At 55.0% G+C, this 24355-nt stretch overlaps 9 protein-coding genes across 9 annotated transcripts; 5 read left to right on the top strand and 4 right to left on the bottom strand.

Moving 5' to 3' along the window:
• Positions 1–1336: 1336 nt before the first annotated feature.
• On the top strand, positions 1337–2918 carry B0T15DRAFT_511205 (uncharacterized protein; the record flags this gene model as incomplete). Its single annotated transcript, XM_062867900.1, has 6 exons — positions 1337–1363; positions 1554–1581; positions 1880–1966; positions 2014–2111; positions 2273–2643; positions 2705–2918. 6 exons carry the CDS (start codon positions 1337–1339, stop codon positions 2916–2918), a joined length of 825 nt encoding a protein of 274 aa, XP_062721054.1.
• Positions 2919–3091: 173 nt separating this feature from the next.
• Positions 3092–4507, bottom strand: B0T15DRAFT_531800 (uncharacterized protein). Its single transcript, XM_062869277.1, has 3 exons — positions 4299–4507; positions 3916–4226; positions 3092–3854 (listed from the first exon to the last, which is right to left on the bottom strand). Exons 1-3 carry the CDS (start codon positions 4470–4472, stop codon positions 3578–3580), a joined length of 762 nt encoding a protein of 253 aa, XP_062721053.1. The 5' UTR covers positions 4473–4507; the 3' UTR covers positions 3092–3577.
• A 760-nt stretch (positions 4508–5267) lies between these two features.
• Positions 5268–6707, bottom strand: B0T15DRAFT_397581 (glycosyltransferase family 69 protein; the record flags this gene model as incomplete). The annotated part of the gene is made up of 2 exons (XM_062864910.1): positions 5268–6427; positions 6497–6707. 2 exons carry the CDS (start codon positions 6705–6707, stop codon positions 5268–5270), a joined length of 1371 nt encoding a protein of 456 aa, XP_062721052.1.
• A 744-nt stretch (positions 6708–7451) lies between these two features.
• On the top strand, positions 7452–8647 carry B0T15DRAFT_396679 (uncharacterized protein; the record flags this gene model as incomplete). The annotated part of the gene is made up of 2 exons (XM_062864853.1): positions 7452–7807; positions 7882–8647. The coding sequence occupies 2 exons, from the start codon at positions 7452–7454 to the stop codon at positions 8645–8647; spliced, it is 1122 nt and encodes a 373-aa protein (XP_062721051.1).
• Positions 8648–11219: 2572 nt separating this feature from the next.
• B0T15DRAFT_511201 (uncharacterized protein) lies at positions 11220–12602 on the top strand (the record flags this gene model as incomplete). Its single annotated transcript, XM_062867899.1, has 5 exons — positions 11220–11253; positions 11339–11590; positions 11723–12156; positions 12205–12476; positions 12557–12602. 5 exons carry the CDS (start codon positions 11220–11222, stop codon positions 12600–12602), a joined length of 1038 nt encoding a protein of 345 aa, XP_062721050.1.
• A 171-nt stretch (positions 12603–12773) lies between these two features.
• On the bottom strand, positions 12774–13597 carry B0T15DRAFT_192493 (uncharacterized protein). The gene has a single exon (XM_062862461.1). It carries the CDS (start codon positions 13340–13342, stop codon positions 12902–12904), a length of 441 nt encoding a protein of 146 aa, XP_062721049.1. The 5' UTR covers positions 13343–13597; the 3' UTR covers positions 12774–12901.
• Positions 13598–14651: 1054 nt separating this feature from the next.
• Positions 14652–16095, top strand: B0T15DRAFT_396965 (O-methyltransferase-domain-containing protein; the record flags this gene model as incomplete). The annotated part of the gene is made up of 4 exons (XM_062864874.1): positions 14652–14991; positions 15048–15177; positions 15253–15719; positions 15794–16095. 4 exons carry the CDS (start codon positions 14652–14654, stop codon positions 16093–16095), a joined length of 1239 nt encoding a protein of 412 aa, XP_062721048.1.
• Positions 16096–17737: 1642 nt separating this feature from the next.
• Positions 17738–19339, top strand: B0T15DRAFT_511199 (uncharacterized protein; the record flags this gene model as incomplete). The annotated part of the gene is made up of 7 exons (XM_062867898.1): positions 17738–17930; positions 17987–18011; positions 18568–18725; positions 18764–18846; positions 18902–18999; positions 19032–19050; positions 19199–19339. 7 exons carry the CDS (start codon positions 17738–17740, stop codon positions 19337–19339), a joined length of 717 nt encoding a protein of 238 aa, XP_062721047.1.
• Positions 19340–20698: 1359 nt separating this feature from the next.
• B0T15DRAFT_567253 (glycosyltransferase family 25 protein) lies at positions 20699–22420 on the bottom strand (the record flags this gene model as incomplete). Its single annotated transcript, XM_062870722.1, has 3 exons — positions 22006–22420; positions 21714–21934; positions 20699–21638 (listed from the first exon to the last, which is right to left on the bottom strand). Exons 1-3 carry the CDS (start codon positions 22168–22170, stop codon positions 20699–20701), a joined length of 1326 nt encoding a protein of 441 aa, XP_062721046.1. The 5' UTR covers positions 22171–22420.
• Between the last annotated feature and the right edge of the window lie 1935 nt (positions 22421–24355).

Here is a 24355-nt window from a genome sequence, read left to right as displayed (position 1 = left end):
TGACGGAAGCTCGGTTCGCTTCGTAGTCGTCAGCACTGCAGCTTCCCAGACGGGCGAATCTTCTCATGTATACAATAAGGTACGTAACATGAATGCGATAAGGTCATTGTTGCCTTTCCACCAGAGGGAGAACCTGGACATACATGCTTCGTCTTCGAACTCTACGCCTTGGAGCTCAAGTATTTTAGATCGGACTTTGTTTACTGTCCGGAATGCCGACCCCGCGTCTGTCTATCAAGGAGTACTCATCCATCCCCAATCACCCAGACGCCGTGCCGTGACAGTCACCGCAGCCCAACATCATATCATACCTTTGACTGGGTTGGGAAGTTCGAGCATGTCTCGAACTCAGTCCAACTTACTCAATGGAGTCGGCGGCGGCGACAGCGACAGCGAGGGCTATGACAAACGACAAGGTAACAACGACTCTGCTTCCGTAGGCTTGATCGAAGATACCCGCTTGGAACTTATCCCGCTGCCCATCTCCGCGTCCACCGTATCCGCCCGCGACCTCCACGACGTCACGCCGCCGCGGCCCTCCTCGAGGCTAGGGCGCACGGAAGAATGGCTACGGGGACGGCTACCGTGGGCTAACCCCTGGCCGACCGTGCCGAGGAGTGCCATGAGGCGCAAGCTACCAGAGGCGGACAAGTTACGACTTTTGTCTGGGTAGCCGAGAATAAGTCCAGACATTCTTTCCTTCCTGGCTCTTGCCATCCCTGTAGGTCATAGGCATTGTTGCCGTAAGGTAGTAGTGGAGGAGTAGTACTAGTAGTAACTGGGTTGGCTTCCATCGTAGAGCCCGCTTGGTGTGGACAAAAGGCTTCGATAATCACTCCGGTAATCTTCGCAGCCATCCCTTTTTGACTGTCTCACGCGCAATACAACCCTTTTACCCCCCGCCGGAACAGAATAGCGGAGAGGGTTAAAGTATGAGGATTCTGGCGTTCATGATTTGGCCAACGCGTAGGCGGATTCGCCCTCAGCCCGGGTAGTCACGCCAAATAGCCGCGCCAATTATCGCAAGGGACATGGAAACTTTGCGTCAGCCCTCTTCTAAACATAAGTTGCTTAACAACTAAGAACACATAATGTATGGCATCGTGCCTCGTGGTCCATATTCGCAGAAAGCTATAGTTACCGCACGATGAAATCCCGCGTTGTCATCATGGAAATGCCTCGCGTCGGTGGAACTTCTCTGGTCTTGGAGTCGAGACTATATGGACAACCTCCTATATCGGGCCTGTGGTGTCGAGCGCGAATCGTCTGAATATACCAGAGACAAACGCTCGTCCGCGAATCCCTTTGCTCACCTAAGGTCTGTCTGAATACCGAGATGCCCGATCAAATTGCAGCTCACTGCGTGGGTTATGTGGGAGAGGATGCTATGTCCGGTGGATACCGTAACGAGTTGCGGAAGCGGCTCGCATGACGCCCCATGGTCACCACAACCTTGAGGCATTCATGTTGGCATAGTCCCACAATGAGGCTCCCACCGTGCTGCACCACAATTCATACTTAGATAGGTGGCTGTATGTCTGCCTCCGCTCCAGGGGTTCCAGCCCGAGCCCGTCCTTTATGGTAAGTGGTAGTTTCCGCAACTCGACATGTGCTCAATATTGCCCAAGCCATAGTGTATTAGCGGCTAATGCATGTTATGTCGACAACAATCAAGGCCGGTGAGAGTCAATGTTGTAATTGGCCCAAGACGGATTGAGGCACACCAGCCTGCATCATTGCATGTCGGATCTCCAATAGCAGGATTGGTGGGCCAGACACATTTCCTGCAATGCCACCTGCAGTGTGGCGGCAAAGGCGGGCCGAGATGGATGCCTCTTTGGTGCCCCAGGTTTACTTAAACTTCACTCCTCCCCCAAAGGTTTCCAGACTGATCTCCTTTGTCCTGAAATCACAACCAAAAGAAGTGTGAGCATTTGGCCGGTCTGTCTGGCCGGCCCGAGGTCGAGTAAGTTCTTCTCCTTTTAGCTAGTACCTACTGGTAGGTTACCAAAGTTCTAACGTTGTTCGTCAAGTCCTCAAACCTTGACCGTTCGCCCGCGGGGGCGTCGTCAGCCCCCGCTACGACAACCGCATTCACGAGTCATGGACTGGTAATCAAGTCGGTGATGATCTTCTCCGTGACCATGGGGGTCGTTTTCCGGCGGCCAGTGGCAGTGCTTGCTCAATTCCAGGACCCTCTGCCACAGCCGTGCCGGATCATAGCCACGAAGAAGATCATCTCGCTGGTTACTCTTGCTTGGGTGGGCTTCAGGGGGGAGAGCTGAAGGGGTTTGACTTTGACATCGGAAGAGGATTTTCTGGTGACGCCAATGTCGCAAGTTGGCTACGTTCGATTGACCCGGCGGACCTTTTGGCATCTCTGTGTGCGCCGTTGGACTGGGAAGAATGGGAGGGTGCCCCGGACTCTGAGGCGGAGCTGCCATTCTCGAGCTCGGACAGGATGGGCTCGTGTCCGCAAATGACGCCGACCCTGTTGGGGTCCAGCTCTGGAGGGTCCCCGAATAACCAGTCCGTGTCATGGGCCGGCAGCAGCCCAGCTGTCGCTCGTCAATCTGAGGGCTTGGGCAGTGGGTATCAGTGTGCTGATTGTGGCAACGTGTATGACACCCGCGTGCAGCTCTCGTGAGTTTGGTCAATCCCTGTCCGATCTTCTCTCACTGACACCTAGAGAAAGGCAACACAGAAAACGCCACAAACCCAAGCAGCCCTGTCCCTTCGCGGGTGTCGGGTGTAAAGCGGAGTTCAGCGTTCGCGCAGAGCTGACGCGACACATGAACTCCGGCCAGCACGGCGGCGGCAAGAATGTGGAGTGTCCACGATGCCACAAGAGGTTCACCAATCGGATACACAACATGCGACGGCACCAGAAATCAGGAGCTTGCAAGCCCAGTGGATAAGTGACCCGGTGGAAGACCGGGTATAGTATCCCTTGCCATCCCAAACCCGTTCTGAGCTGTTTCCCCACGGCATGCGCGCAGGGAATGCCGTGGCAGGTAAGCTACCTTCAGGAATTCCCATCTTGTCCGCCTTTCAGACGAGAATACCAACTCTAATTCGTCTGCTCTCTACTGCGGTGCATGTCCTGGACACTTGCCGGTGAAGAGCAGACGAATTAGAGTTGGTATTCTCGTCTGAAAGGCGGACAAGATGGGAATTCCTGAAGGTAGCTTACCTGCTGCGGCATTCCCTGCCCGCATTGCCATGAGGAAGGCTCAGGTACTAAGGCGGGCGTGGAATGGGCAGAAACCTCTGGCGGTTTCTGTGGCTCCTACGGCTTGCATTGCTGCGGTAGGGTAGAGATACAATATACAGGTACATTGCGACTTTTCTGCTGCTCCATATCCATTCTATGGCTCCCATTCCCACACACAGATGGTACGATATCCGTTTACAAGTCAATGACAGAAGGCCAAGTCGCACTCGAACTCGTTGTGTTGCAATGAACATGACTATTCCCATTTACTCCAACTACCTCCCAGTTGATGCCCATTACACAGTAAATTTTCCGGTCCGCCAGTCTATATATGTACAAATGAATTCACCACCACCACTGGCCTCAAGCAAAGCGGTCGGGTCCTCCTTTGAGTTCTGGTGTGTGTGTCGGAGATGGTTGGGTGGGTAACGGGCTCGGCGGCGGCTGCATATACATCTGATACGGCGACAGTGGCGGGCCCGGAGGCGGTGGGCCTTGGAATGAGCCGAGAGGTTGGTACCCGCCTGGCACCGCCGACGGAGGCCCGTAAATTGGTTGCATCACGTACACGGTCCTCGGCATTCGGTTCCGGATGTTGGTCTCGTAGCAGGCGATGACGAATAGCACAAAATGTACGATCCTAGATAAGTACCTCCGAGGTCAGAAACACGCGACGGAAGTGAGATCCTGGTGTTACCCACAATGTGAGGCTGACGAATGCAACCAGAGCCTCCCCTTTGCCCATGATGTCCTTCTCCAGCTGCGCATCCTCGGGGGTGACCTTGGACGGATCGTACGTGTAGCGATAGTCGTCGTAGCCACTGTAGTCCTCGATGAGGTAACGGGGCCTGCTGGTGACTCCAGATGCGACGAGGAAAAGATCGACGACAGCCCATCCCAACCAGCAGAAGAGGTCGATCGCCACGACTGCCCCGGGGTGTATGCCCCGGTTTCCCTCTCGCTTCCAGATGCAGATGGCTTCGGCGGCGTCCCAGATGAACGTTGCGAGGAGCTAGTGGAGGGAGAGCTGTCAGCTGAAGGGCGCCAGGCTCTAAGGTCGCGGAAGAGGGGTATCGCGACTCACAGCAGGTACCAGGACGAGAAGCATCACAGCCGTCATCTCAACCCGTGGGGTCGCCGCCAGCGACCCGCCGACACCAGCGATGATGATCAAGAACAGTACCGAAGCAGCCCGGAGGGCCAGCTTCGTTCTCCATGTCCCCGGCGGGGAGACGTACTTGGGCGGCTGGTTCTGCATTTTTGGCTGCGATTTTGCAGAAACTGTTGATGTCGCGACAACTGCAAACGCTTTCAGGGGAAATCAACCCCCCGATCATGAGATGACGAATGGGGCGCCGCCTTGGCGGCAGGGTTTAGACGGCTTGGCATTCAGGCACAAAAGGCTAATTGGACCCACAGCACATACGGCGGGACACTCACCCCAATCGTCCCAGGATGCCATTTAGTATCCGGAACCCAATTCACATCGTCTTGGTCTACTGCCATCATCATCTCCTACGTAACCCAAGCAACTGTCATTTTTTTTCTCAGTGACTGACTTCCACTGAGGCTTACAACGCTTACTCTCCAGGATCTTGAGGTTTCGGAACAATAAGCGCAATGAGCCACCGTAGCCGATTCATTACAACGATTCGCCAAGCCATGAGCCTCAACAACTCCAAGTCGCAAACCACGAGGCACCTCCAAGTCAAGCGTGCGGGATAGATAGTCCCATACCTAGGGCCCGCGAGACTGGAGACTTGAAAGTGGGTAGCCACGCTTAGGGCATGTTGCCATTAGACATGTTTCCATGAAGCTACATCACGATGCCTAAGGACCAGTTGAACTTGTCGACGGCGGGACTTCATAGCGCTTATCGTATCGCCCACCCAGTTGAGCTTCGATCCCGTTGAATGGTATAGCCAGGACCAAAAAATGAGACATACTTTTGGGCATAGTACACTAGAATCTTCGGACTCCGGGGACCGCTGTGGATAAAGCGACGGTGTCGCCTGGCACTGGGCAGAGCGACATCTCTTGGACCCCTACGCGCTCAAGTCCCAGGCTGCGTTATATTCCAGGGCTCGAAGAACTGATTCTCATATACCGCCATGCACTTAACCTTCTCCGGCGGCTCCCGCTGCCACTCAATCTTCTCATCCTTCCACTCCGGCGCGCCCACCCAGCGGGACACATACCCTTTTGCCTCCTTGATCCTCTTCCCCGCCTCATCCGAGTACTCCAAGTTGACTGTCGGAACAACCGCAATCTTGCCATACCCATGGAACCACAAATCCTTACAGAAAAGCTGCGGCTCGCCCTGCCGACACTCCCCCTCCCTCTCGGCGCGGAACCTAATCCCGCTCTTCTCGAGGAGCGGCGCGGCGCCGAACACAGCCGCGCCGTTCCAGCAGGAAAACACCTGGAACGGCTGGCGGGCGCGGAAGCGCGACTGGGCATCCGGGTCGTTCCAGAACAGGTTCCAGGCCGAGTCCCAGCTGCCGTCGGGCGGGATCTCGAAGAAGGAGTCGCCGCCGCGCAGGCCGCGTGCGATCCACACGTCGTAGAAGGTCGGGTCGCGCCCGACGTACGTCCAGTCCATGCCGCAGACCATGTCGGCGCCGAGAAGCGCGCGCTGGTGGACCAGCTCGAGGATGTCCTCGGCGCAGGCGGCCACGTCGTTGAGGAAGATGACTGTCGTGCTGTTGGCGGAGAAGCGTTTGGTACTGGTACTGGTACTGGTATTACCTGTGGGGGTTTTTTCCGCATCGTCGAAGATTGGCTGGAGGGCCATGTTTCGTAGGCGGGCTAGCTTGTCGATGCGGTTGCCCTCTTTCGGGTTGATGTCGCTTGTGCTGAAGTAGTAGGTTGTGCCTAGCGCTTCGAGTTCGGGGCGCAGGGCGGCCAAGACCTCGCCGGTGCCGTCCTCTGAGTTGCCCTCGATGATCGATAGGGCGCAGCTGTTGGGGCCCAGGAAGCGGATGGCTTCTACCACGCTGCCGATGAGCCGTGGCAGTAGGGTGAGACATTGCCGCAGGTCGAGGGCGAAATAGTACTGGATGGTTGAGTCGGTGCTGGAACCGGCGATCTTATCGGCCTGTAGATGCTGATACCGGGATACATTCAGATCGGGACATTCCAGTCGGGGCAAATCCCCCGCGGCTGGATCCATGATGGCTTTGATGTACGCCGCCCTTGTCTCTTGGGGCAAAACTGTTGGAAGAGATGGTTAGAAGTCAGATTAAAGACTCCCCTCCAGAAGCAGCATTGAGAATTGCTCACCGCGTCCTGTGGTGGTGGTCCCTTTCGGGGCATCAGTGGCCTCGGGGATATTGGTAGCCGATGCCGATGCCGATGGTATAATCCTCGTGCTTCCATCCGGCGGGAGAAAATGTGGGCGTGGCACGGGCGTGAGCCGCTCATGGCGCAAATAAAGGGTCAGCCCTATAAGAGCCAGGCATGCCGCCGGCCACAAGAAAAAGCTTCTCCTCATCTTGAGCAGGAGGTAGTAGTAGTGAGCGACAGAAGTGGGCGTGATAAGTAGGCACTGTACGGACCGAGCGGTGGGGCGACAGATGACGGCCCGAATGCCCTGCCAAGGCGAGACAGTCCCAGATAGATGCGGCCCGGGTTAGGTCATCGAGAGGAAAGAAAAGTGGCGCGGCTGGTTCGACTTCGTAAAATAGGTTTGGGTCTGAACGTGAAGAGACTGGAAGAAATGAAGACGCCTGGCCAACGCTCAACCTTGGTGACGGCGCATTTTCTTTCGGTGTTGGTTCGATTGCGTTTGCTACCGGGGCCGGCAAAGAATACACGCCCATGGGGTAGGGTGACATTCCTTAAGCGCTTACATGCCTACCACGTAGGGAGTATAATGAGCCAGGGTCATGATTCGCCAAGCAGCTGCGGCCTTAGCCCCTGAATGGTGCTTCTTTATTAGACGCGAGGGATGGTTTCAGCAGGGACCGAGTTGCAGCGTGCACTGTGCGTGCCACCGCGTATGCTCGGCCTGGGCAGTGGGCACGCATGTAAGTTCAGCAAGCTGTTGGTACCGGTGTTCTGCAGGAGCGGCATCGTAATCACATACCTGTCAACCAACTATAAGGTACTGGCTTTGAAAATGCCGACTTTGAGCATCTCTTTTCTGAATTCCACTCCGTCCGCAGCATCATCCCCTTCCGCCGTTCTCACCTCCTCTCCATGCCATATTGCCAGTAGGAGTTTCTCATGATTCCCAATGTCCCCCCTCCTTGTTCCGGTACTACTCCTAATCTGCGCACATCAAGCCGCTGGCCTCGCCCTGTTAGGCCGGTCCCGGCGCCGGAATAATGCAACACTGCCTCTGATCGAGAGACAAGGCACGGTCATCGCCACCAGATACACAACCATCTTCGCAAGCGGCGATGGATCAGAGCCGCGGACTGCCAACTCCGGATATGAATGCCGCGTCGACTTACTGAACGACCTCTGGGGATTCTGCCCTACCACCGTCATCGCGGCAACGGACTGCGGCCTGGCTGGCGCTTGTGTCGACAGTTTTGACTGCTCTAAGGGATGCGGCCTTACAAATGCTCCCTTAACCACCTTTACCTGGTGAGCTTATAGCAACGCCATTTTAAACGACAGATCGAGTTTTTCTGTTATAGGCTGGCTGACGCCTGCCCTAGCTCCGACGCCGAAGCCCCATTCTGCTCAACCGCTCTCCTCACGCTGTCCAACAATGTCGGCCCATATTCCTACATCGCCTGTGGGGAAAGTGCTAAAACAGACCATTACATGGTCTTCACAACAGAAGCGGTCACAACCTCCATTACAAAACCGACATCATCATCAATCCCATCTTCCACAGCGTCGTCGTCGTCGGCAGCGGACTCCCAGAGAACTTCAACTTCCTCGCCAGACGGCGCAGCCCAGTCCACCACCAACTCCCAGAGCAGCGGCATCGCCCCTTCTAGCGGCGACATATCCACAGCCGTCGACACCCAATCCACCACCGATGCCAACAACCCCCCCAGCAGCGGCCGTTCCAACAACAACAGTAACAGTAACAACAACACAGGGGCTATAATAGGTGGCGTCGTGGGCTGCTTAGCCCTCCTCTGCATATGCTGTGTCGCAACAGCGTGGGTTCTGCGGCGGAACAAAAAGGCCACCGCAACCGCATCCGCATCCGCCTGCGAGTCTTCCGGCGGCAGCGATCCCTCGGGTCAGGACGTGGCGAATAAATCGCCGCCGCCACCGCCAGGGTATGGAGTGGAGGAGCTGGCGGGGTATCCCGTTGCGGAGCTGTCTGCGCGGGGGCCGGCGGCGTATGATACCAGTAGTAGTCCTTGGAAGGGTGGCACTGTGTATGATGGGAATGGGCGGCTATATATGGCGCCGGTGGAATTGCCTGCTTCTCCTCGTCCTGTTGTTGGGTTTGGGGTGAGGTAGCGTTGTGAGGGGCGATTGAGACTGTTCCCACTACGCGGTGGGTTCTTCTTCGTTGTAGTTGAGGCGGGGGTAATGAACTTGGCGTGTTGTCGAAGAAGCCGTATGTACAAACCTGCTGTATCTAATGGATCCTAGCATAGCGTGCCTTGCGGCTGTTGGTGTTGTGACCTAATAAGCGGTACTGATACCTGTCAGGCGAGGGAAATGGATGAAGCATTTTCAGGCAACTGGCTTTGGTTGGGAGTTTTGCTGTCTGGATTGTACGGCGGGGAGACAACAAGGAACCGGGTGAGATTCTACATCCTACACTCTGCTTCGTCTCAATTGCGATGTCCTGACTACCTATTGTCAGCCTTGAGAGCTGGGATACTCGATGGATATTAGAAGTAGCGGCAAAACGCTTACAGACCATTCATGAATGGCAACCCTTCAAGTCAATGTCTGTGTCACAAGATACTTCCAATTGAATAAGAAGCTTTCAACTTTTAAGTTTGTCCGCTTGGGAGGTTCAAAGGTCCTAAGTGGTGCACGACTTGAAGCTCGGGAGGTCTCTATGTAGAACACTTGGATATTGGGGGAGCAATACTTAAGGTACTTGCGCGATGACTCAGAGGCGAGTTGTCAAAACACTCCTGCCATTGAAAGGGAGTTGTCACGGTAATACCATCAAGCGTAACGACAAGGATTGATTGTCTCCAGTGTATCTTGGAGATGGTGTTGTATGCATACTTAGGTATTCTTGTAGGTGGCCATAATAGTCGCTGTATAGGTGGACTCAAAATGGTCGTCCCATGTGGCGGATCTGACTTGAATCAGTACTACTACTAGTAGTATATATAATATCAATTATCTTGTCGCTTTTGCTTGAAGGGAACATCTCTCACGTATCGTCGTCTCATCTGCATCTCTTCTCTGTTCATCCGAGCATCAACCTCTTGTTGAGCAGTATATCATCGTTGCTCTTTCTAAGTTCCCATATTCACTAGAGTAGCTAGGTAAATTTAGTAGTGCCACTAGCATCGAATGAATGCATTGGGTTCTTAAAGAGTACCTACTAGGTCCCTTAACAAGTTAACTCAGCCGGCATGGTCCGTGCGCAAGGGGGCAATGTAAACAAACCCCTGAGCCACAATAGCGCTGAGAGCAAGCCCACTTCATAGGTACTAGTACTAGTTCAATATGCAAGTCCTATCAACGCTTTCATCTGCATCACTCACTCCCAATCACAAGCACCCGCCGGTCTTTGTGGTCCCTCTGTCAAACTCTCAAACCCAGCGACTCTAAGAATGATGCTAGCATATCACCACTCCTCTTGACTATTTGCAGGATGCACATTTCCAAGGAGTTAAGGTTAGTAGTAGCCATATGTGCCCTATTCGAGGTTTTAGATCAGAGCTTTGTCCCCTACAGCCGTCCTAATTATATGTCGCTGTTCACAACTTGTGAGATCGGAGATACAGATACGTTGATAGACTTGCGGCGCCGTCTCGTATGATCGGTTGGAGAAAGATGACTGCTATCATGTCTTGACGCCACATTTTGAAGCCTAGTAATATATAGGTGAATGGTGAACCAGAGGTTCAACCGGACCAGCTGGCGGTGAGGCTGAGTTACTATAGCAAGCCTAGAATGTGAAGAGAGACACCAGCTGGGCGGGCCTATATTACCCAATACCGTAGTCTGACGTTGGTTATCACAAAGGTGCAGTTGTGCTGCCGGTGAATTGTTGAGTAGAGGACCAAGCTACCGTGAGTTGAAGTTCGGGATTCATGGTAAGTCCAAGCCGTCCGTTGCACCTATCCGCGGCGGGTCCGGACCAGGACCGGACCCGCCGCACCTGGTGATGCCGTGATAAGCCCAAGCCGCATGGGACCGAAGGCACCGAGAGGCTAGCCGCAGTTGTCTGAGCCAGCAAGAAGCTCAGCCGCGATGAGGGCCAGTTTGGATGGCATGGCTGGTGCCACTCGCCGCTTTAGTTCATGGCTCCGGTGAGGGTTTCGGCAGCTTCCATCTTCATTCCGTATTCCAACATCACGTCGTGCTTGTTGCCGCTGTAGTCTCATGGCTCTAGTGAAGTATTGAACTTCTTTCTTCTCCTAGCCGCTTTCCGGTGCCCCTAGTCGCCCCAGAGTCATGGCTCCGGTGAAGTATTCTGCTGGTTCTTCTCTCCCATCCGTGCTCTGGTTCCTGTTGCCGCTTTAATCTCGTACTTCCGGTGAAGTATTCAACTTCTCGGCGTATCCTCCCGCTTGCGGAGCCCCTCGTTCCTTCAAGGTCGTGGCCCTGGCGGTGTGTTCTACGTGCCTCCGTATTCCGGTGCCCCTCGCCGCTTTGTATTCATGACTCCAGTGAATTGTTCAACTTATCTGCCATCCATTCTGTGTTCCGGCGCCCCTCGCCAATTTACCCTCGCATTTCCAGTGAAGTATTCTACTCCTTCCCCCTTCCTCCGCATTACGGTGCCCTCTGAGCTTTAGATTCCTCCCTCTTCCCCTCCGCATTCTAAACCCTTTTCCTTTTTCTTCCGCATTCCGAAACACAATCATCCACATCTGCGAGAAACACCGAAACGATGGCAAACGAAGCGAGATCAACCTTGAACCGAGGTAAGCAGAATCTTTCCTTTCGCCGCGTTTGCCTTTTTCTTTGCTGCGTCCCTACGAGCCCAGCTGACTGCCTATGTTCCAATAGAAACGCGCGGACCGGAGGTGTCGGCCTTGGCCGATGCTTACTTAGCCGATCTCGACCTCCCCCAGTACGGCATGGTCAAAGAAGTCTTCCTTAAAGCATATGAGATGGGATACCTCGCAGGTTTGGCCAAAGCCTTGAGGCAAGCGAGACAAGTCAGCCGGGAGGGTGACGAGGCGGGCTGTCGCGAGGCCCAGGCCGAGTTCGAGGTAGAGGAGTCGGTGGACGAGAACGAGGAGGACTCTGAAAACGACGGTGAGCACTATTTTGTTTCAGTCTCTTCACGACTTTTCAGATCAGGGCATTTTTTCCCAGATCTTCCGTTTCTTCTCATACCTACGGTCTCTCACCCGATACCATCGACCTCAACTAAGGGAAATTCAGCAGATTGGTCGGGTGACGTCGTGAGTGCGTGGGTTGAGACGATGTCCCCCGTCAGGCAGCGGAACCCGTTTTTCCGCTACGCGCGGTCGACCATCCCCCGTGCCCATCTGGCGGCGCTGGCGGCGGTTGAACCGGGCGAGATCGCGGATGTCGAGACTGGCTCCCGCGCGGCGCTCGTTGCGCCGACACCTTCGTCCTCTCCGCCCGCGGCTGCCGTTCGTGAGCTGTCGGACCTCGAGCCTCGCCTCCCCGCGGTGCTCGCAGACGTCAGTGCCGGGGATAGCGCCGCTGCCGCTGCCGCTACCACCGCCCCCGCCGCCACAACCACAACCACGACCACCGCCGCCACCCCCACGACCGCCCCCGCCGCGACGACGTCCGCGGGCCAGCGGGATTCCCTCTACGGAATCCCGCTGGCGTACACGATCGTGCCGATCGTGCCGGACCTGTCGCGCCCCGCCTACCCACACCTCATGGACGACTAGGACGTCCAGGCCCTGCGCAAGAAGGGCCCCACGGTGGCCGAGAACCCGTACCGGGTCGTGATCGGCCCGGTAAGCGACGCGGCCCGTGAGGCCTGGAAGGGAGACCGGGGAAAGGCCTATCTCCACAAGAAACTGGGCGGCGACAGGAGGAGTGGCCTCCATCTGTGCCAGATGCTGCGTGCCCACGACGGGACGTTTTACGTCCTGGCCATGTTTGCCAGCCAGCAATACGCGAGCAAGACGGTGGAGCTAATGGGACGGGGCTATCCTTGGTAAGTTCTTTTTCCCCCCCCTTTTTTTCCATCTCAGGTCCTTGGTGGTCTTAAGTTTGTCATTGCTGACCTTAACCTAGCGGAGGCTCGATCATGTGGGCGTGGACTTGCCCGGAGGAGGAGTGATCGCACGGGAATGGGTATGAACACCGTGCGGCCAGGAGTCTGGGATGTTTGAGACCCGGGGCGTTAACTGCTGGGATCGGGCCGCATATGGACTGGGAGGAGGGTCGAAAATCGCTCCCTACATTGGGAGTCGATCAATTCTTCAATCACATATCGCGCCCTTAGCTGGCGTTCTTCAAAAAAAAAATTGAAGTCATTTTCACTTCGTTCTCACGCGAATTACATCCCGTCTTGGCCCTCTTGACCATGTGTCGTAGAAGAATTTCCCATTCTAGAGCCGCCTGTCTGCGCTCTCTCCCTCAGATGCTCCAAGTGTCAGTCCTCCTACTCTCATGAATTGTCTCCCACGGAATGCCATGCGGGCATCGAAGGACGCCTTCGGCTTCTAGCGCCCGGAGCGCAGCGCGAGTCCAGGCCTGGCACTTGTACAGCTTCTCCCTCGGATACAGTCTTCTCGGGCCGTCGAATTGCTTCTTGGGTGGCGGCACTAAAGAGCAGATGCGGTCGATGCAGTTGAAGTCGTCGGCATCAACAGTACCAAGCCAGGTCTTCCCCAGCATGAAATCGTCTTCTCTGGCTTCGCGGAACTCGTATGTCATTCCCTGGGCAATGGAGCCCTTGACTTGATAGAGAAAGTGCGGTTCGCCAGTCTTCGAGGGCACATCCCGCTGCACAAGGATGGCATGGTGGTCTGACTTCCCTCCGCCGAGAGACTCGGCGAGGTAGACGTTGTACGACATGGCTGGCTTTAAATGGTATGACGGGATGCCGCGGCGAGCTCAAATAAGGACGCTGCTTGGGCGGCCTTTTGGCCCTTTGTCGTAGGTATCCGTGTTTTCATTCGACAATGATGGGGGGAGGTTGGGATGAATTTGGAGATGGCGGCGAGTTGCTGCCTGTTGGATCGCGCGTTTGCCCACAACCACTGCGGCAGTCCAGGACTCCAGGTGTCCGTTGATAGTAGCAAGGTGGTTTCGGGAGCTCAGGATTATGGTCTAACAATCGCTGACGGCACACATAAGCTCCCTCACCATCGACATCCATTGTCGCGGACTTAGACGCAGATTACCAGGTACCCCGGTCAACTTCGAGTTGGTGGTTGGTCAATGTTGAAGTCGGACAAGCGTGGAGGGTCGACCCGCCTGATAATTGATACGAAAGTTCGGCAGTGCGTGCTATGAATCGCCACTCGGCTCCGGTGCGATTACCCCGCCTCCCGGCAGACCTGAGTCAGTAACCAGCAGTGTGTGTTACAGAGAACAATCTTGACAAGCGAGAGTTTGAGGATCAGTCATGGCGTTTGAGATAAGCTGTGTACTCCACAATATACAGAGCGAAGGATAGCCACCTAAATAATAAGCAAGGCTAGGTGCCTTAACAGCATCCCTCTTTCTGTGTATACCAAGCTGGCGGAACCCAGAAACAGACCATAGAACGTGTATTGACCGAGAATACAAGGAGAGAGTTACGAAATGTCCCGTGCTTACACGTCACTACAGACAAAATTCAATTTCTCGTCCCCTCGGCCACGTACAACGAAACACGAGGCTGACCATTGGCCTACATCACTCCCAAGAGATGAATCAGGACCAACTATGGTTCCTCAACATTGAGGTCCTGCTCCGGATACTTCACGAGCCAAGCACTGGCATCGATCTACTATCCTGATTGCTTGGGTAGCATGACACTCCAGGCCACGAGCTTGGCCGAACTTCGCTACCAGGCTTCGTTGGAAGGTTAACGCGGAAGTCGGTGCATGGAGTTCCCGCGATCCCTGCCGACTGATCAGGCCTTCCTGAATTGAAAAGGGTTGGGCACGGATTTCACTTTAGAGGGTCGCACCGTCCACATACCCGTATCTGTCTTGCATATATATGGCGGGGACTCCCAACTTGAATACCTTTCCAAAAACCCCCACTCGAAACTCACTTTGACGGCACAATTTCCCTTTTCAGAACGCATCTCAAGTCGGTACCAGCCTGTCAGACTCCTGGAATGTTCGCATCACGGCATGGAAGCAGCAATGCTCAGTTTCCGCTTCCTTCTATGATGGAAGGTTCCAAGATCGCGGATAAGTTGGACGCCCTCGCTCAGACACTGAGTGGAGTGGCCCAGAAGCTCAGAGCCGGGAAGGTCTCCCTGCAGACCGACACGGAACAGCGAATGGAGCTTGTTAAAGCAGGCAACGAATTGATCAATACCGTCAGCCAGCCTGAAGACAAGGTTCACTTGTATCTAACCCAGCTTTGCCACATGACTGCCCTCCGCCTGTTCCTGAAGTGGGATGCCTTCGACAAGATTCCCAAGGGAAGACGTTCCGACGGAACGCCGCTCACCATCTCGTACATCCAGTTGGCCAACAAGCTGGGCGCCGATGTGTCCTTGATCAGTGAGCCGCAATTTCCTCGTGTTTCACTTGAAGTTCCCTGATCATGCATTTCACAGCTCGTCTTGGCAAGGTACTTGTGGCCAACGGCACTCTGGAACAGAGAATCGAGATAGTCGAGCGCCTCGCGCATACGCCATTCTCTGCGCGCCTTACCACTCCGCAGCAGAAGGCAACAATGGAGTTACTGTAGGATTTACTCTCCTGCCCGACCGACGAGCATCTTGTCCATTCACTAACAAAACCCGCCTCCCCACCTTCTAGATTCGAGGACCACTGTCCTACACTCATGGCCTTGCCGGACTACTTCAACCACTTCGGCCGGATCGAACCCAAGGACCGCCTGCAGACCCCCGTGGCGTTTGCGGCAGGCATGCTCGGCTCCCCTGCCTGGGACATCATCCAAAGCGATGAGCGGCGCCGCAAGACCTTCATGCTCGCCATGAGCACTGGATTGGAGTGGGCTATCTTTCAGTCCACCTACGACTTCAGCTGGATTGTCAGAGAGGCCAAGAAACAGCCATCGGACCGCGTGATTTTCGTCGATGTCGGCGGTGGAAGAGGCCAGGTTCTCAAGAACCTCTTCGACACATACCCGACGCTGCCGCGCGAGCAGTGTGTTCTGGAGGACTTGCCTGGCGTCATCGACCAGGCAAAGCGGGAGCAGCAGCCCGAGCTGGCTGGTGTGCAGATGGTCGGTATGGACTTCCATAAGGAACAGCCCATCAAGGGTACGTCGTCCCGAAAACATAACAGTCTCCCATCAAACACATCTCCTCAATTGGTCTTTCTGACGAGAACCCAGGTGCTCTAGTGTACTACATCCGACGCTGCCTGCATGACTACCACGACGAAACGTGCGTCGGGATTCTGCGGCAGATCGCCAACGCCATGGTCCTAGATAGCAGACTGCTGATCTCGGAGACGGTGATTAACAATCCGCCGACGGCGTATCAGAGCGCGATAGACCTCATGATGCTCCTCCTTTCGGGCAAGGAGCGCGGGCTGGATGGCTTCAAGGAGATGGCGGATCAAGCGGGCCTCGTGGTCACGCAGGCGCTCTATGCGCGTGAGGACAACGGTGTCATCGAGTGCGTCCTGCGATGAGAAGCGGAGACCGGAGTTGAGGGGTGTCTGGGGGCGTCTAGACATGGTTGGTTGGTATTTTGCAGGCGATATCGTGGCCAGTGAGCCTCTACCGAGTAAAGCCACCGGTGTAATGAGAGCAGATTCGTCATGGTCCAACAACGGCTCTTAGCTTTATCTGTCATAGCAAATAGAGTAAAGAATGGCCGAGCTCAGACTAGCTGAACACCAAGAGAGAGTGTTGAGTTGGAGGCCCGTCATATTTCCTGATAAGGGGTCGGGTGGTGGGTAAATAAATATCAGGGAGAGCGGGGAAAAGGGAAAGAAAATGAGATGCTACCGTGCATCGAACATGTGGTCCTACAAAGTCCACAGCAGGGTTGCGCACGCGCAGAGTGTTGGACGATTTTTCACAGTTCGACCACTACGCCACACAGAGATTGGTGGGAAGTGTGCGGTTGCGAGGGGTGTTGGAAGGAATGCCCACCATGGGAACTTATATACCCGTTTTTTCATGTTCAAGTTAACCGTATGTAACTATGTACAGGCTATAAGAGCTGCCTTAGTCTCTCAAATACAGCGAAATGCTCCTCCTTCCACTCCAGTCGAGCTTCGGGTTCACCCGCCAGACATCATAGTAAACGCAACCTGTTACTGACTTGTCAATCCGACGCGGCCGCGGGAGTGCTTGCCGAGTATTAAGGCCCTTGACAGTCGACCTAGTTCTATATCGGATCCTACCGGTTCCGGGCTCACGCTGGACACTACCAGATCGTCACGACGATTTCAAGGGTTGCTAATGTGCTGTAGATACCGTTGTCTCCTGGAGGTATTTCCAATGATGTTATGTTTAGTGCCTGCTTATCCCCTACTATCCGTCCCCGCACATTCAACATTGTCCAACAAACTCGCTGGGCTTATCAGACAACATCCCGAGCCTCACCATTGCGGTTGTTTACACGTCGAAGTAACTTGTACAGTACAAGCTCTAGATCGAAAAGGACACGATAACCCTTGCCTCCCGTCCTACCGGCAGACATCGCTCAGACAACTACCTATAAACCTACCTATATGGTCAAGATTTATGGTCGTCGATCAGTCCTAGCGTGTCCAATGGCTACAACGCGCTCCAAATCCCCTTGCTGTCCTAATGGCAAGCTAGTAGGTGTTTTTCTTGGGGGATGGTTGTAGTCGGGGAACGGAATAAAGCCTGTCACTGGTTGACGTGGAGGATGTCGGCCTTCAACTTGACGATAGGACAAGGTGGCATACAGGCAGCTCGTCGCCCGGCCTGCCACACGCGCATAGCCTCTGGGGGTGGGCCGCTTTTTGGGGGCAATCATGTGTTTCCAGTGCGTCGGTACAGCCAGTGGTATACAGGTTAGGGCGCACGGTAGTATACGCATGGGGGGCCACGTGCTGCCAGAGACGCCAGTGATCTCTTTGTCCAACCGCGAGATGGTAGCCTGCAGGAGAGTGCAGAGACTGGTTTCCACTGTTGTAGAACATCGACCAGGCTAGGCCAGCACCTCCTGGCCCAGGGACAGCATAGCCGGTACCGAGGCATAGCAGTGGACTGTATAGAAACGTCCTCGAAAGTTCCAGCCGACACGTCATCCCGGGCGTGTCAACTTGGGGTGTCCGCCACCCATTCCTTCGTGATATGGCCTTTGGTATGGTCCTTTACAGCCTTCTTAAGTGCTGCATGTGGCAGCTTGATCTCATCATCATGGGTCCGCTTCCGACTGCCCAAAGCTGCCGGCGTGGAATCCACTGCGAACCCTCAGGGACAACGAACTTGGACCTGCTTGGCGAGCTGACGCGCGGCGAAGGCAATAGCAACGACGGGGCCAGAAGTCCTCTTTGGGGAATGCCAACAATCAAAGCTTGAAATGTCCTGATTGCGGTATAGTGCTCAGGACGAACTCGGAGCTCAGGTAAGCTGCCGGTCAAGCTAGTGATGTGCCGGTCGGTCAGGCGAGATGTTTTGCTCCAGGTCATTTTATTATAGACCCTCAAAGGCTCGGCGTCTAGCCCACCGCCACAGGCAACCCCGTACCCTCTTTTGGTGCTGATCCAGCGCCTTCTTCAGGCCGTCCGATCAGTCGCTGTCTCCCACGCGACCACCCTACACGCTTTCGCTGTCTTTCCTATTATTAGCGTGCAGCACACCTCCAACAGCTCATCGATCCGCCGCTTTCAGAATACTATCCGACAGGGTACAGCCCGAGTATCAGCCCTACATGAACCCGGCCATATAATAATCTGGTGCATCCCTTGCGGGCTTGGGTTCGCAGTATTCTTCGTCGCAGATACCGACTCCAGAGCATTAGTGGGTCAGGTTGAGTTCCTTCCTCAGCGACAGACTAGCCAACGGCGAGTTATGATGTTGTTGGCATTTGGTGTGGTTGACCAAAAAGGACTAACCTACTGGCCGTGCCGGTGTTCGTGCGCGCAGGGGGTATATGTCGTGCATGGCCGTGTACCTGACAGTGTGTACTTCTACGCCGCTCCCCGGTACATCCCGCACGGCTGGCTCCTCAAGACCGTCGTCAATGGGGATAATCACAGGCGGCGGCCGCTTTGGGGTGGTAGCCCGGCGCGGCGGCTCGTACAATGGGTCTGCGGCAGGGAGGGCTTCCCTCGCAGCGGTAAAATAAATGGTCGATTAATAACGGTCTCCGCCAAGGGGCTCCCGGCGCCTCCGATTCTTCTTTGACGTTGGCGAGTTCATTCAACCTCGGCGAGGATGAGCGGGGCGAGTTTGAACAAGTACCTTGGCTCCTCTTATGTGTTCCCTTGAACTTGCTCTTCTCCCGGTGGCTAGGTTGCGGTACTAGGCTGGCCGCTGCAGGTTTCAAAGCTGCCCCGTCGCGACGTTGTGTTGAGAGACTTGGTCGCCGGCGCGAAGGGTTTGCGCCACGGGTAAGTTGTTTGGAAATGCTATAATGAACCAGGAGAAGGAACCGAGACGGGGTACGATAACGCGAACAGTAAGGCGAAGAGCAGCGGGCGAGGGTGAAGAGAGCGGGCTGCTGCAGGAATGCGGTCTCGCATGTTCTCGGAAGGACGGCTGTCGCACCGTTTCCCTCTAGTAGTAGCTGAACCGCGACGCCGAATTCAGAAACAGAACGCCAAACCCCAAGCCAGTGGAGAGCCGAGATCGAGCCCTTGGCGGGAGCGAAGGGTTCTGGCGATACACTACGAACCGGCAACCCATGGCAGCGTCGACGCGGACTCTCCACGCGTCGTCTACACTGGTTGAAATTCATTCGCTATATGGGCGATGGTTTAAATTCCGCCCATGTTCACCTTCCACTACAACGGAGTGGCCTTCCAGATTGTAGCTGCCAACCTTGAGCAGCGCGAATGGCGGCGAAGCCCCGGCCTCTCCCCAATACGAATTCGCTGATTCTGTTGAGGGCAGAATCCTACAAACAATATATACTATCTCCCAGCCGTTCGGCGAAGCGGATGACGACTCATACGCCAAATCCCAAGAGCATCTAGAGACATGCTCTTTGCAATGGGTTGCACCAGGCATTGCAACATAGCATCCTCTTCTGGGGGAGCACATCATCCTGGCGTTTGCCAGATCGCCCTAGTGCGGCTCTACGGCGACTGCCGACACCAATATCACCTCAGCCGAAACCCTGGCCAACGCGCCGTAACCCGGACTCAGACCACCAACGGCGTAAATGGCGCAGCAGAGAAGCCGCCTCTGTACCTATTCTCGCAACCTGACATTTGCACGCCGGCCATGAGTGCCGAGATTCCCTGCAACTGCATTGCTCTATGCTGCGCTTGTCGCACCCGGAGTCCTGTTCGAGCATCGCTTGAAGATGGGCAGCCTATTGCCTCAGTTGATTGTCGATAATGGCTCAAACGAATATATCCCCATCACCCCCATCGATGGGGCTACCGTGGTTTCCCGTGTTGTCGGGGAGACCCGGGGCGGAAGTAGACTATTCCACGTAAGCGTTCCCTTCGACGTGAGCTTATGTCTCTCCCAAGGACCCCTGATTACTGAAATAAAGTGCCCGGACTAACACAGTAGGTAAACATCGAGTCCATTGGTGCCTCCCGTTTCCATGGTTATTAGGCTCCGTCTTGTGTTTGGACAGAGTGGGAACATATACCCTACTGCATTTTGAAAAGGAATGTCGATCCAGAGAATGGAAGAGATTGCCAGAGAGTCTTTTTTCCAGGCTTGCACGAATTGTCCAGGTCTTCTGGGGGTAATGATAGGAGAATGCTGTAGGATCCAGCCTTTTAGAGTTATGGCTCGCACAACCCAAGAGCTTTGCGATGCAAGAATTGCAACTGCAATGGGTATGACCGTTTGGGATACAGTGGTGTTGTCTAGATGACATCGCAGCGTCCAAAGCGGAGTACATACGAGTCTCGATAGGGTTGAAGCAATACGAAGGGATGACCATTTGGGAATGGTCAGTGTCCCAATTCGTCCATAGAATATATGAATATTCTATATATATGCAAGGGTCGAAGGCCAGAGGGTACATCGTCTAAGGCCTGCTAGTGGTACATAGAGAGCAGAGCATGTGCCTCACGAATCGAAGGTCTTGGAGGCCACTAGTCTGTACTAATCGAACCATAAGCTCCGTCAACCCCCGTCATCCCACTGCTCCACCCCTTCCCGCCCGTCCACCAACCTCTCCATATTCAACCTCACACTAACTCTGACATAAGGCGTCATCTCCCTCTCCCGATTCACAAACCCGCCTCCAGGCGCCATAATATCCGACGCCGCCCCCGGCCCATAATGGTGACTAAACAGCGGCGGCTGCACCGTCACACAGACCGGCCCTCTCCCCCTCCCCTTCCTCCTCCTCCACTCATTCTCCTTCTCTTCCTCCTCCTCCTCGTCGACACCGGCACCCGTAGCATCCCCTGTCATCGTCGTCGTCGTCGTCGAATATAGTAACCCATCGCACCAGTCCCGTAGCATCAGATCCCACCCGGCCATCACCGTCTGCAGCCCAAACCGCCACAGCAGCCTCCGCGCGCCCTGCTGGCTGACCGCGTAGGCCTGGGTGCAGACGGTGCCGTGCGACGCGTGCACCACCCGCGTGTGGGGTGGGTACTGCGAGGCTAGGGCGTCCGGCAGAGCGAACGGGTGCGGCTTGAGGTGGTGCGGGGAGGGGACGGTCTTGTCGTTGGGGATGGTCACTCGCAGCAGAGATGGTGGGGATAATTGATTGTTGGGCGGTGTTTTGCTATTGTTGCTTCTGCTGATGGTGGAAGGAAATTCAGTGCCGCAGTGGCCCAGCCAGAGGACGTCCCAGTCTGTTCCGTACGGGGAGGGACCGGCTTGGTGATGGTGGTGGGTGATGCGCCGTGGCAACTGGTTGATGTGGACTTCCGGACGTGCGGTGTTGTGGTGCCGCTCCCGCTCGCGCGCGAGGGTTTGGCCGTGTCTACTTGTAGGCTGCGTGAACGCACGCGCTGCGCGGGCGAAGACTTGCAGTTGTCTTTTGAGCCGTACGTCCCAGTCCGCGTCGTCCTCGAGAATAAGAGCGCTGGTGATGTTTTCGTGGACGATGCTTTCCTAGCCCCGTCAGTTAGCTGGCCTTACAACTACCTTCAGTATAAGGCATTAGGGGAGGTGTGAGTCCTACCGTTGCAGAACGTTCATATGAGCCCTCCATGAGCCTTTGTTCCCTACCGTAAACCCGCTCTGTCGACTCTCGGAATTCCCGGGCAACACCTCATCCAGAACGTCATTCCCCGCTATGCCATCAATCCAAGTGACATTCAGGTTGCTCAGTGAGGCGGCTATCGTCATGGCATCCCGCCGATCCGTACGCGGCGGGAGGTTGATGGCGAAGATGTGCTGGAACTGCGAAATGTGCACACCTTAGCGGAACCAGACCTTCTTCAAGAGGGAGAACTCGACGAAGAACAGCTTACACCTAAGGTGCGATTCTGGATATCGGGATGACCGCTTTGTGCGATGTCCGACGACCAACGTGGCAGAACGAGGAGCCATTCTGATTCCCTGGACCACAGGAGTAGGGCCACGACGAGCTCGAGGAAGAGCGCGACATTGCGGCGGCGCGGAGTCATGTGAGTCATGGCACCAGAGCTGAAACTATAGTATGGTAAGTTTCGATCTAGGAGGTAGGATGTCGGGCTATACCGCACTTTAGGGTGGATGCATCCTCGAGAGGGTGTCGCCACGTTGTGGTTTTAGTAGTAGCAACTGAAGGTCACGGGCTGGTCTGACCGGGTCACGGTTCCGGCGTGGGTAAATGCGGGTATTAAGGTTGCGGCACGATGACCACTCGATGCGGCGATGTTGCTTCCCTGGCAAGTGCCTAGCAAGGGACATCGAATTTGTGAAATACAACGTCAAAAGCAAATGGAGGATGTCCCTCTCGAGGTGATATGGTATGTAAGATGGCAGTAAGACTTCACTACGTTCCTCACTGGGGATGAGCATGGGAAGGGCAAGTCATGTGAGTATTCCCTAACTGTGTCAAACTCTCCCATGGTATTGGTGTTCTCGAGGGTATTGACCCTGCCAGAGGAGCCAATTATGTGTCTGGCTTGCGATGAGGTTATCGCGGACGTCGCGTGTCTCAGTGAGATCCCTTTTCCATTTGTTATATAGTCCCGGTGGGCTTGAGGACACCAGCGCCACTTTTCAGGTGTAGGAGGATCCTGCGTGGCCTGCGAACTATCCGTTTCTTCGTGCTTACGAAGCGTGCAGCGTTGGCGACGCGACTCGGAACGGTTGATCGGCATAGATTGGATTCAGAAGTGCTGTGAGTCTCCGACCTGATGCCGTGTAACCCACCCGCCACGAACAGGAAGGCTTATTTAGCCCAGTGCCCATCTCCGGAGACGCCGCGCTCATATCCTGGCTGCGCCGCCAACAAAGCACCACATGATTCCCGACCTTGATCAGCATATGCAGGTACGACCCTCGAGGTAGGTAGCACAAAAGCGTGGGCGTCCAATCTGAGACCCTAGGCTGACTCAGAACCTTGAGTCGACTGCGAACAGGGAGTTAAGGGGACGGCGAATATTGCCAGGTTAGGAAGCACCTTAAAGAATCCCCCGGCGCTCCAATGTAGACGGATATATGCCACGTTGTACTAGGTAGTACGAACGAAGTGCTTTGTTGGCTTGGGAGGAGAAACAGAGAGTATGGATATAGGATCCTCGGGTCCCAGAAGGGATTGACGTCCATTTGAGGCTCAAGCCACAGAAGGAACCCGGATTTGGAGAAACAAATGTCTTGCTTCTTGCTCTTTGAATCGAGTCCCACAGGAAAGTCCGCGCAGGCCGGCGAGGAAGACGCCGTGCCTCGGGCAGCAACTGCCTGCTTGTGTCGGGCGGAAGGGGGATGATACACACCGACTACCCGGTCCTCCGTGGAAACCTCTGGAAGCCAGACGCTTTTGCAACAAGTCCGCTGGGCGTCTGTCGAAGGAACTAAACGTACCAACACTGGTTGCTTGTTGATACTGCGAAATGTAATGACCTTCCGTAGTCCGTATGCTGCTAGATTTCGCGTTTGGGGCGCTTTCCCTGCATGTAACGGAGCATGATGGTCATCCTATAGGGTAACACCGATATCTGAAAATCCTCAAGTGAACGATAGTTACACGGGAGTGAAAGAGTCCCTTGATGGTCAACATCATGGCGTCGCTCATGCAGCCTTCTACAGTATTGAATGGCATGCAGATAAATACGTCAGATCCTACCGAGCCGACTAACAGGATTTCGACGGCCCATGCAAAAGCACGCCTTGTGAAACGGAGTGTGTCTGGCCCAGCAGCCGGTCAACGCAACTCTGTGTTACCGTGTCTCACCGAGTCACATTGGGTCCAAGCACTCGGAAGGAACCGTAGGCCGGCGTAAGGTTGCTTGTACTGTCTTTTGTTGAGGTGTTTGTTGTGGAGGGGAGAGATGCAAGATAGTTTGTTTCGTTGATCTGCAGACAAACAGTGCCGATCTTCAACTGTCGTCATCTTGCGCTTTGCGGTCTCGAACGAAGATGCCGGCTGAAGGCAGCAACACAAACCCCCCTCGAGTTTGCGCAAGTGTCCCTATCTTACTTCTTCAGAATTTGGTGGGTTGCTGGTCTGTGCGTGTTAGTGACCCGACGAGTCATTCCGGTTCCCACAAAACCGAGTACGGAAAGGTAGGTACCTTACCTAGGTATTCCGTACAGGAAGACAGTCCGTGTTATTCGCGGGAGGAACACTTGGCAAGCCTCTCAACCGGGGATCATGTGTGCATATGCAAAGGG

This window comes from Chaetomium strumarium, assembly GCF_033439665.1.
Source record: "Chaetomium strumarium strain CBS 333.67 chromosome Unknown B0T15scaffold_4, whole genome shotgun sequence".
NCBI lineage: Eukaryota > Fungi > Ascomycota > Sordariomycetes > Sordariales > Chaetomiaceae > Chaetomium > Chaetomium strumarium.
This window is presented reverse-complemented; position numbering and strand designations above follow the sequence as displayed.